The sequence below is a fragment of the Neolamprologus brichardi genome, chromosome 11 (genome assembly GCF_056152115.1).
Source record: "Neolamprologus brichardi isolate AB-2024 chromosome 11, ASM5615211v1, whole genome shotgun sequence".
In the NCBI taxonomy this organism is placed as follows: domain Eukaryota; kingdom Metazoa; phylum Chordata; class Actinopteri; order Cichliformes; family Cichlidae; genus Neolamprologus; species Neolamprologus brichardi.
In genome coordinates this window covers 12,341,826-12,354,126 of record NC_142114.1, presented here as the reverse complement: position 1 = coordinate 12,354,126, position 12,301 = coordinate 12,341,826, and the positions used below count along the sequence as shown (strand labels likewise).

General features: G+C 38.5%; 1 protein-coding gene across 3 annotated transcripts; it reads right to left on the bottom strand.

The window, feature by feature from the left end:
- Positions 1–692: 692 nt before the first annotated feature.
- Positions 693–7,663, bottom strand: si:dkey-79d12.5 (protein BTG3). 3 transcript variants are annotated; one of them, XM_035909486.2, is made up of 6 exons: positions 7,613–7,663; positions 6,106–6,211; positions 3,884–4,061; positions 3,647–3,784; positions 3,123–3,468; positions 693–1,923 (listed from the first exon to the last, which is right to left on the bottom strand). In XM_035909486.2, exons 3-6 carry the CDS (start codon positions 4,054–4,056, stop codon positions 1,726–1,728), a joined length of 855 nt encoding a protein of 284 aa, XP_035765379.2. In that variant the 5' UTR covers positions 4,057–4,061; positions 6,106–6,211; positions 7,613–7,663; the 3' UTR covers positions 693–1,725. The 3 variants fall into 3 exon arrangements, with proteins under 3 accessions (XP_035765379.2, XP_006794824.2, XP_087704238.1); XM_006794761.2 differs by lacking the exon at positions 7,613–7,663 and adding an exon at positions 6,607–6,659; XM_087848112.1 differs by lacking the exons at positions 6,106–6,211; positions 7,613–7,663 and having other exon boundaries at positions 3,884–6,077.
- Positions 7,664–12,301: the final 4,638 nt, after the last annotated feature.

Sequence of the window (12,301 nt, the reverse complement as noted above, 5' to 3'; positions counted from 1 at the left end):
TGGATGCGCTCGTCACGTGCGTGGCGCACTCTCTTTGCAGTGAAGCACAGGAAGGTTGGAGGTCCAGTGAAATGGCATAAACTTTCGTACATTTCTTTATTTGATGATGTGTAAGAAAAAAAATCCAATCATTGTTATTTTAATTGAGAGAAAACGCCAAACGGCAAATGTATGGAAATTCAGTTATGTAACCCCCGTGCTTTTATTTTAATCTTTTAATTTGATGCTGACACAATGCAATCTGGACTGCGCAAGTTTCACAATAGCTACAGAGCCGTGGCGGGGATGAGTTGCAGTAGGTTATATTCAATGCAGTAGTCAGGGTTCACTAACATCGTTTGCTGTCACTATTCCATTTCTACCTGAAAATGTTTTTCTTGTCATTTTGAAAACATTCATGTAACTGTGCCCTCTGATTTCGATGTCTCCATATTTCCTGTTATTAAATTGCACAGGTAAGTCCCCAAATAGACTACACAAAAAGTGAGAAAAAAAAGCCTTTCTCCTAAACCCTTTCAACTGAGGCACAGCGTCATGACCTTGGGCAACGTGACGCATCCAACGCACTGGAGTGCTTCCGCTAACCAGATCCTGCTGTTCCGCTGACGGCAGTAAGAGTTCTACCCGAGGATACACTGTATACAGGTGATTTCCCAGCCAAGTGAATAAAAAAAGAAGAAACACAAACAGAATTTAAACGCAACAGCAAAGACTTTACTGAAAAGTACGATTCATGTCAGAACAATGATTTCAGAAAAAGCTGCATGGATTAATCTTCTGCGGCTCAAGCAAGAACTAAGGACAAAATCAATCAACGCCTAAGCGTGAAATGTAAATAAATAAAAAATGAAAAGTAACAATTCATGGTTTATAAAGCTGTAGCAGGACCTCATAGCAAGCAATGAACAATAAAAAAGTCACGACCTTAAGCAAGCCTATTTCAAATTAAAAAACAAACAAACAAGAAAAAAAAAACAGTGACACAAGCGTTCTGTATATTACAGCAGAGAGCATTTAAGCTATTAAATAAACATGTTCACGTTTGGAAAAGTGAAGTTTCTAAAGTAAAACCAAAGTTTGAAATATATATATATATAACTGACTGTATGTGACTTGACTGCCATCCATTGGTGGCTGAATAAATTACAACAAATATACGATTATAAAGTGCTCATCGGATGTGGTAATATTTACAAGCAGCTTAGTAAAAAAAATAGCCTCTTCTACTTAATATACAGATATTGTCACTATTGCTACAGTGGTTTAGAAACCCTGAATCACATTTCACAGTGATTAACTGTGACTTTTACACCCTGCAAAGATTTACAGATGGTAAAAAGATTTTTTAAAAGACATATTTTCGGCATCAAACATATTGCTGAGAATTCCTGAGTTCAACTTCAAGCACCCAGTGACTGATGTTGTTCTTGTTGAGTACAGTTCATCAATACAAAAGCAGCAGTGCAAACACAACAGATTCAAAGAGCAGTTTTCACTTGAGCTGTGGGGTATCCCTGTGCAGAGTAATAGCCGTTGTTGACAAAGAAAAATGAAAAAAAAAAAAAAACACTGGTTGAGTTTTTTTCAGATTATGAAAGGAATAATTAAACTGTACAGCTAAACCTTTTGGTCCAAGTAGATCTGTACCCAGGCCTGACATCAGACGGCTCAGCTTATAATGCTTATAATGCCCCCAAAATGCCCTCTCCATAGTTCACAATTGGTCTACTCCTTCCCTGCTCGCCATGGCTGCAGGGGAGCCTGAGGGATGATGAACTGCGGAAAGGTCCGCGGCACAACGTAGTATCCAACGACCTGCTGGGATGGAGGTGGTGGCACGGTGCTGATGAAAACTGGAGCACGCTTCTTGAACTGAGGCCACACTGGTGTAGGGTGGTAGATGACCTGAAGGTTAGGAGGCACCTGAACAGAGACAAAGATTGGATTGAGTGAAATTTGAAAGGATGGGAACAGACACATTTTTTCCATATGTGATGAATCCTTTCTAAAGCACACGACAACAAAACATAACACTGTAATAATATAGCAGCAGCTAACATCAACAACAGCCTGCAAATGAAATTCAAAATAGCTGTTCATGTATCTTACTTGTGTAAAGGAAGAAATTGCAAAAAGTGTGAGTCAGTTAATCCAAAAGAAATAAGGCCAGTTTCTTATAACAACAACAAATCCAATGAATCACAACACTGGACCTATACGGTCGCTAACAACAAGGCCATAAATCCTTAAAACTGGATAACGTATAATTCACAGATAAGTCACACTTATTTCATACAGAAATTTTCAGCTGCATAGGTTATTAAAGCCATTAATTCTATATAATAAGCAAATTAACTAAGAGGGAAATAATCTTGCCTTCAGTAGCTCAGTTGCCCAGATTTATAGTCGCGCAATGCCAAGGCAGTGATCTGACCGTGTGAATTGACAACCAGATTTAAGAAAACAACAACTTAAGACAGCAAGTTGACCCAATTCTCTGCTACACCACAACAAAGGCAGGCTAGAATTAGCTTTTATGTAGACAAGAGTCCTTAAAGCTCATTCAAACCTCATTCAACTCTCAGAGGTCGTTCCATTATTGGAAATTATCATCAACAAGACCTCATGAATGGCCAGCTAATTTACAAAAGGTATGGGAAGAGGTTTCCTGAGTTTTTCCTTCCCACTGTCACCAAGTGCTTGCTTAAAGAGGGGTCATCTAATTGTTGGGGTTTTCTATTTATTATTGTGGGGTCTTTACGCTAGGTGTTTGCCTTGAGATGATCAACAGATGTTGATCACTGCTGCTGTTGAAGCGCTATATAAAACTGAATTGAACTGATATGTGATGAGAATCTGTAAGTGTATATTTGTGGCAGCTGGATGCTGCATGTGGGTTTTTCTGACTACAGACTACTGTACTCAGGTTCATTGTAACAAAGAAGTCATTTCCTGTAGCACTATTGTTAATTAGTGTGCTTTCTTTACTAACATAGGCACAGGTTTGGTCATATAGATAACTGCTCTAAGAAGCATTGTGGTAAATAGATGAAGAAAAGAAAAGAAAAGAAAAGAAAAGAAAAGAAAAGAAAAGAAAACAAAAAAAAGCAAGAAAAACGTACCATATTTTTTGGGTATTTGACCCTGTTTGAGCCATCTTCGTGTGGCTTTCGAATCCTGGGCACCATGGTTATTTTGCAGCTTTCATCCTCCATCTTTCCCTTCTCAGCAATCTGCCCTTCTTTTTCTTTTTCTCCCTGCACATCCCCGTCTTTTGCCTCCTCTTCCGTGTCGCTCGATGCAGCTGAACCACAATCCGAAGATGTGGCAGAGTGATAATCTGAAGTCTCCTGGCTTAGTGAGTCCAGCGAGGACACATCCAGGTCATCCTTCACACACTCTTCATTCTCCTCTTCCTCCTCTTTGTCGAAAGAAGCAACTTTAAAGGGACTGTTGTTCTCTTTGGATCTGTGAAGAAGGGAGTAAATGATTTTTAAGTTATGCCACCCATTTTCCAGCCTGTGACTTCCTACAAGTTTGCACTTGTTGTTTCACATGTTGCATCACAACTGTCACTCGTTCACAACAGAACAGACTGAGAAACGGCTGCGTCTTTGTCTGCCTTTGCAGGCACCCGGTGACTCACCTTGCAGACACCTCCAGCGGATCAATCCACAGAGTCATCTCGGATGGAAATCCCAGGCTGGTGGGCATGATGTTAGTCTCTTTGCAGGCCTGCAACACCACTTCATCACAGGGTATGCTTCTGTTTATGCGAATGCATCTGTGAAAAGTTCAGGAATTAAAAGTTAGGTGCCTTCTTTCTTTGCAGGACAAAGTCACTCACTGACCATTGTGTAAATGTTTAAACAGCAATGATTACCTAAATGCTTGGCCTTTGCTGGGACAGTCGGGGTACCAGTGGTCCTTGTATTTTTCACATAGAAGTTTTTGAAGATTTTCTGCAAACAACTCTGCTTTGGCCCCATCTAAGTTACCACGTGTCACAGCCATTCGTTTGAGGAAGTCCACCCCGGCCTTGATCTCTTGCTTCATGGTGACTGTAGACAAAGAAAGAAGGAAAAAATAAAATTTATCCATGTGATTCTGTGCGTGTGTTTTGCCATGACTTCAGTGAGGTGTGGAAGACCGTGAACTTCAGTTATCACACTTCCCTGTGCAGTTGTCCCTGAAGTGTATATTTATTTTTCTTTGCCTTCAGGGGAGTGTTGAGCATGGGTGAGATGTCCTGAGTGAATTTTACATATATTACCATGCTCTGTGCCAACAAAAAGATAAAGTTTGTACACAGGTAAATCAGATGCAAACTATAGCTGCCAGGTTAACATCCAAGTAATTTGACTATGCAAATTCATTGAGGTCATTGTGCTGTTTATTTTCTGATAGCATGTCTGTTTTGGGTTGAGTGTCAGTGTCAACTTGATCAGAGAGAGAAAAAATGTGCTTAATTAGGCCAAGGCTTTGGCCAACTGCAGACAAACAAGCTGACAGTGCTAACATCTTCCTGTTATCCCTGACTAGAAAGTCCATCCTTGAACTTTTGAGGTGCAAACTGTACTTTGTTATTGTGGCTTGCAACGTGCCACTCTTGCTTCAGTCTGGGTAATGTGTTGTCACAGAAAATAATCATTTTCTCTACTACATGGAGCCACAGCCTTCCCTTAAGGGTAGCTGTGATCCTGTGACACAAGCAGCAACTTTAAATCCCTAACAAATGTTTTGCTGTAGCATGAACTATGAGAGCATCAATGTGTTATCCCCCTCAGACACCATTTCGGACTTCCAGTTTATAATTTGTCTGTGAGGTAAACAGGGGTAGGCTAGAATCTGCAATGAAGAGTCAATAAGGTTTGGGTGACAAGCGCTAAGAGACATTAAAGCCATTAAAAACAGCACAATATCTTAAGAATTGCTTCAAAGATTGTGGTACGTGCGACCGCAACAGCTATTTAAACCACACATCTGCAGAATTGAATATAAATATTGTTTTCTTTTTATAGCAGGCCTACACCTTCATTTTTAGACACTTGAACCAGTGATTTTAGTTACTGTTGAACAAAGAGTAAGTAATGCCTGTAATAACGCTTTGATATATTTATAAAAGATATTTATATTTATAAAACTGATGTTCTTATTTTAAATCCCTGGTTTATCTTGAACTTTTGTCCTTGTAATTGGATGATTATTGACAAAATGTAACAGCATGTTACTGAAGACAGATGGTCTTACACACTTTCATTTGGAATTATACAGATGAATGATTTACGTTTTGAAGGAACTTAAACGCATCACTGGGGGTGTTTGTTTTCTCTGATAATTTTCTCTATAATCACAAGTTAGGTGAGCTCGAAAATGAGGTAGCTTCTCAGTCTGCACACCATGTTTACTGTGCTCGTTTAAAGGCGAGCGGCTGTCATTATACGCAAACCTCTGATACAGGTTTGTTTGGAACAACTTGACCTATTTTCAGGCACAGGCTTGTTCCAGCTGCTTATACTGAGGTCTTTAATGTTTAACTACGAGGGCAAAACTCTGTTAAAATGTCACCCTGAAAAGGAAAGATTAGTTAAGCCATTTTTTAGGAGCGGTTTCGTCGATATTCCCCCCGCGCCTGCAGATGAGGACACGGCGCAAAGCGTGTTCAAGTGCTTGTGGACCGTTGGGATACTAAATAAAAAAGCCAGACAAAGAATATAAGAAAGCGAAAATGTATATCCTCCAGCCAGCTGTGATGAAGGGAACGTCACACTACTTAGTGGAAATAACGCGCTTGAGTTTTCAGGCGGTGCGGAAACCCCCAAATGGAAATTCAGAAAGTTTGTGACGAGAAGCGTACAGCTGTAGGCAGCTCACCTAAACAACGTATTAATTAACAATTAATAAACAATGTATTTGGGTGGGGGGTATTTCCGGAGATGAGATTAGATAAATAAATAAAATGTTTAAAAAACATTATTCGACCGGATAAAATACAATCAAATAAAATTTACAACAACAAACAGACACACAGCCGACAAAACATCAACACATTACACAACTAAACGCGATAAAATTAAAGTTAGAAGCACAGAAGTGAGTACTCACATTTTAACGTAGTTATTGTCGGTGCCCTCCTGCTGTATTTGTCTGCCCCTCGGTACTGATGCGCTGGAACTCTCGTGGCGGCACGTTCCTTCCTCGTTCTCTTCGGCTGTAAAGCAACAGAGACGTAGGATTACCGTCAGCGTGACTCACTTCCTTCGCAGTGAGCAAGCGGTGACTAGTGCCCGCCCGGCCCAAATATGGAATACCGGAGTAAACAGCTGATGAGAGTGAAAGAGAGCGAAATCTCTGTTGCTTTTCTAGGCGGAAGAGGGTGTGGGTGGGGGGATACCTAATAGTGTCCTCACCTCTTAAAGGTGTGGTTTCACCCAAACTGTGAAGCGCTTAGCAACTATGTGCTATACAAACAAACCCAGGATTGTAATTAACTGTACCCCACAGCTACATACATCTCACATAGGGAATGCGTTCCTATGAATCATATAATCATATATCATTATGAAGTTACGTTTTAATGGATTTACATGCTTGTTTGTTACATACCTGAAGCTTCACTAGCAGCAGACTTAATTAACTGTTCGTAGGCTAATTATTACCATATAACCGATTCTAACGGCGGGCTGCATTGCTATGGTGACCATTTGCATAAGTAGTACAGTACTCCCCCACGCCTACGCCTACCACCTCTCTCACGCTCTCTGTTGAAGTCTCGGGAAGCTGGAACTGAAGGCCGTGCTACATTTGAAAATAACTTAATTAGTAAAATGATGAGTTTATATAAGGTGAGATGAACTTGACGAGTAAATTTGAAAATTACCTTAATAACCCAAGACCCAGTCACTGGGTTTCTTAAGTAAACGGGTCGCTTAAGACTGTTAAAGTGTTGTTGCTGATAGATGCTGATTTATCTTGTAAATTTGTAGAAATTTTAAGTCTGTGTTAAATTTAACTTACAGTTTAATGCCAACGAGGGCTAAAAAGGCTTGTGATTTTGGAAAGATTATTGTGGCTTTACATCTGAGATTTTTATATAATACCATTTTTTATATATCTCACGGTCAAGTTTTACTGCTATTGAAATCCTGGACAAACCTGGACAAGAGGGCCGCAGTTTGTAACAAATATAAACACAAATTAAGTTGGAATACATGTAATTACCCTGGCCAAGATAACTACTTACAATGGACTGAGACACCCCCATAATGACCAGTTCTGCCAATTTCAGGTCCTTACGGAAAGTGACATACCCATATAACATATAGAACCAAATATAAAGACGCGCATGTCTGAATGTGGCTTAGACTAAAAAGTCCGACAAAGTGTGAACGATAACGTAAATTCATGAATAAAGATTTACAGGAACAGAGAAGAAGTATTGGTCTCTATTGGTCTCGTGCTAGACAGTAACAGGGTTGCTGAGACGAATCTAAAAAACCTGTACACGGTTCACACGGACATGAAATGAGGACATTTTCAAAAGATAATCAAATGAAAGATACCAATTAAAAGTGTTTATCAGAACTAACGATGGAAATCAAATTTTACTTACAATAGGGAGCAGAGATTCCTTCTGTTTGAGGTGAGTGTTGTTTGTCAGTGTTCCTCGAAGTGAGTTGGCCGGTATCCTACAACTATTTAAGCGCTCAAGAGGTTGATTTGCATAACGGTTACATACCAAATAAACTAGAATGGATGGGTGGTGCTATTGTGCTGATCTCACTTTCATTGAAGTCAAACGTGGATTTTTTTTTAATGGTCATTTACAGACTAAAATTGTGGGATGTTAACTTTTTCAACTTTTAACTACATAAAAAAACAATAAAACATTAGACTCACTGGTCTGACGCAATTGTTGACCGATCTAAAAAATGTTTATGCCCAAAATGCTGACTTTAAGTAATTTGATCACATGTTGATTTTCTGTGTAAATTTGGTACATAAGTACATTAGATTTAATGTAATTGATCAAATGAAATGTATTTGAATCTTATATATTCATTTTATACCAAACAGTTAGTTTCTTTAGTTCTTACACTTTAATTAAAAGATTATTGCCTCGAGTCTATGAGGGCCAAAAATTGTTGTTCTTTTTTATTTTATTTTATTTTATTTTATTTTATTTTATTTTATTTTATTTTATTTTATTTTATTTTATTTTATGTTTACATTTCTTTATTATTATTATTATTTTTAATTCCTTCCTTAAAGGAACCCTGAGGAGGGAGATCTATACTAGAAGTTTATTTATTTTTAGGGTGAAGTTGTCAGTAAACTCCTGCAAGCCTGGTTGTTTAATAAGCAGCATCTATAAAGTGCATGGATTCACTGAACAGAGACAGATAGATGCTAATTAGTGCTAAGGGAAGTACAAATCTTAAAGTATAAGCTTAAACAAAAATCTAAGTTTTAAGACTGATCTGGAGAAAAAACAGAGTTTCTGTCTCCCAAACCCAAAACTGGGAGTTGGTTTAGTGTGTGTGTGTAGGAGGGGGTCTTCATGAATTTTATATAGTGAAGCCATTCAAACAAACAGCCTTCAGGTTTGTTTAGGTCATTAGAACAGCCCATTCTAACAGCTTAAGGCTGGAAGGACTTCAGTGTATAAAATTCATGAAGACCCCCTGCTACACACACACACACACACACACACACACACACACACACTCACACACACACACACACAACTCAGTCATAGCATTTCTAGCTGCCAATAATAATAACAGTTATCTCTTGAGTTTGTTTCAGTTCTAAAAGCTAATGGGAGGTCTCAGGTATTTAGCCTTTAAAGGGACAGTTGTCTTTAGAAATTGTCGTCTTGAGAGTCGTTGACCCACCCTGTCATCACTAGGGGTCACAAAGCCAGTCAAAAGGTGGGGTAGCATGAACCCAGGTGTGAATTATCCATGAGACGATTCACCACCCTGCTATCACTAAAGTCAATTCAATGTGTGAATGGGGGTTAGGAAACACATAGAAAGAGATGTTAGAATTGTTTTATAGGTGGCTGGTATTTGGTGTTGTAGACTATTAGCTTCAATTAGTTCAAGTGGATATATAGTTAGGTCCATAATTCCTAAGACAAAGACAAAATTTATTTTTGCCTCTGCCCACCATCACAGAGGATTTTAAATCAGCTGTTCAACATGTGATCGAAGTGCAGATTTTCAGCTTTGATTCAACAGATTTTATTGAGAAGCAGTTTCATGGAAGCAGCCATATTAATGAAAAGTGATGAATTTGTATTTCATGGAATTTCACTGTAAGTTTAAATATGAAGCCCAGAGTGATGCCATTCCAGGTGAAGGAGGCAAAAAAAAGGCTAAAAATCCTGAATAAAACTACCATAGAGACAGCAAAAACTTTAGGAGTGGTCAAAATTACAAAAAAAGAAGGCATGACCTGGTCATCTCAAAAACACCAAATGGCCGAAAGCTCACAAATGACATACTAAAATGGATAATGACAGAATGATTTCCAACATCTAATCGAGTTGAGAACTCAAGGAGGTTGAATTTATTTGGTTACACTTAAGAACATGAAGATTTTTGCAGGTAAACATCAGAACATATCAGAAAAACATATTTGAAGAAATTAAATCAAGACTAACTTGAGAAGAATGAAGTACGCAGAAAGAATCAACTCATTATCCAAAGGATGCCACATCATTTGGCAAACATGGTGGATGCAATCTTATGTCATGGGCAAGTATGTCTGCCAGTGAAAGTATTCATTGATAACAATGTTGTTGATAGAAGTAGCAGGATGAAATGTGACGTGTACAGGGTAATAGTCGCTGATCATACTTTGTCAAATGCAACAAAAATGACCAGATAGAGCTTCACAGTGGAAATATCTAAAAACCCAAAGCATACTGCAAAAGCAACACAAGAAGGGTTTTTTTAGGGAATGAAATTGAATATTCATGAATGGCTAAATCTTTGATTTGATCTCAACTCAACAGAACATGTTTTTCAGTTATTAAATAGAAATCTGAGTGCAGATGAACAAGCATCAACTGAAGTTAAAGGCTTAGCAGAATATCTCAAGGTAGGAAACAGTATTTGATGTCCATGAGTTCTAAACTTCAGGCAGTCACTGATTGCAAAGGATTTTCATTCAAGTGATAAAACAATATTTACATTTATATTGATGTTAGTTTGTCCAAATATGTTTGAGCCTCTTAGAATAAAGGACTATGAATAAAAATGACTAAAGACTTAAATCCTAAGTCCTGAACTAATTTTGCTTACTAAAAGCTACTGATTTTCTACTTAAAGCAGAAAATCAGTACTTCAACTACATTTTAATTGTTTTATACAGAAGCATATGGCAAAACTACAAACATTGTCACTTTGTCTAACAAATTATGAACTGTAGATGGACTCCTTTACTCAAACTCAAACCACCCACCTTCTCTGTCCATGTGTCCCTTTTCCTTTAACCCTTAGCCTATCAACTGGGGTCGGTGCAAACCCCACAAGTATATATTTTTGTCATAAACTTCAAGGAGCTTTTTAAAATTCCAATTTAAATGTCTTTGTTCCTAATCATGTCACAATATTGTTTTCTAGTTCTGCTTTGATTAGTACTTTAAAAATAAGCATTAATCAAAAAAGAAAAAAAAATCAGGTTCCATCCATGTAGCATTGATAAATTGAACTATTTATTCAGTTGAAGTTTACTATGGGTCCTAAAAGAAGGCACTAAAAGTATATTGAAAGGGCTGTGGTAGTTGGGGAGAGTCCTCTGAAGTGATGACCAATAAAGGGGATGTCTAGACCTGTTGTATTATGAATGGTCAAGGTGGTGAAATGGGAACGTGTGAAAAGTACTGGGTGGAGGTTGGGAGTCTTTCGGCCTTTCAGTCTGTTCGCTAGATGTGAATTGTTGCTTGTGGAGTGGGGATTTAGGCTTGCCTGATTGAGACCTTTCCAGACATGAGTGGAAGTCGTTTCCCGAGAACTGGTGTCACTTCTTTAAGCAGGCCTAAAGATAACGATAGGATTAAACTGGACTGGCTGTACTTTGAAACTCCCTGTGTGTCCCCACTTCACAACACTTTCTCCATTCCCAGTCTCTGCCTCCCCAGCTTAGCTGTGAACCAGTGCTTATTAATATTATAACTGATCCTTGTGTGTCATGGTATAGAGCTTTCCAAACAGAATCTGATATATGATGTCATACCATGACTGTTGGTAGCATTTCTGAAAACCTCTCAGTCAGTGCACTCTGTGCATTGCAGTTCAACCTCCCAGTTTCTGTCTGAGTGTGTTACTGGGTCTTAAGCTCAGGACCACCACAAAGTAATAGCTTCATTAGAAGTTAAATACCCTGGATCAGTTTTCAGAACTGAAGAAGTCTTTTGGATATGGGATGAAGCATCTTCAAGAACCAGCTGCCTTCAGTTCAAGCATTCAAGACTCTTAAGATGACTATTTTACCAACAGTGTTAGTTTACCTATAAGGCCTCAATTGTACTCCATTGTAGGCACGGACATAGACAGCAGGAGATCCAGGAACCCTGTAGTCATTTCTGTTATACTTCCTTGAAGTCCCTTTGAAGTAACCTGCCTGGGGCGCATGCATAGTTTGTTAATTTTAATGTAGATATGTCATGCAGACCCGAATGAGTCTGCATGAGAGCCAGGGACCCAGAAAATATAATCCCAGCTTTACTAAGAACCTGCACTGGCACACAGTCAGCTTGAGAGATTTTTTTCAAAGAAATAAAAATTCCTATCCCCTGAAATGCAGATACTTGCTTAAAAAACAAAATCTAAACATACATAGAAAATACATCTAAAATGAATTAAATTAAAAACACCAAGTAACAGGTTGAGCGTCACGCATTTGAAAAACAAATATACCAACCACTCTTGGAGCAAAAGCTGTGGAACAATACTATATTACTATGAATCACAACTCAGAATGAGTTCATTTTTGTTTGACTTGTTGTTTCATGTTGTGAAAATGTATTTTTAGCTAGGCAACATGAAGAGAGCCACCCAGAGTGTTGTTTCCATTCCTGGCATGAAGCTTGATCAGTGTCTGCTCAAGCCTTGTGAAGACGAGCCGATCAGTGGGCTGATGATCACACAGCTTCTAATCCAGAGAAAAATCCTTTGGGAAAATTCAAGAAGAGAGTATGAACAGAGAAGTGTGATGAAAAGTGCTTACTCGAACTTATTCTTGCTGATGTATGCTGGTCGTTATAAAAGTTCAGTAGGATTACAGAAAA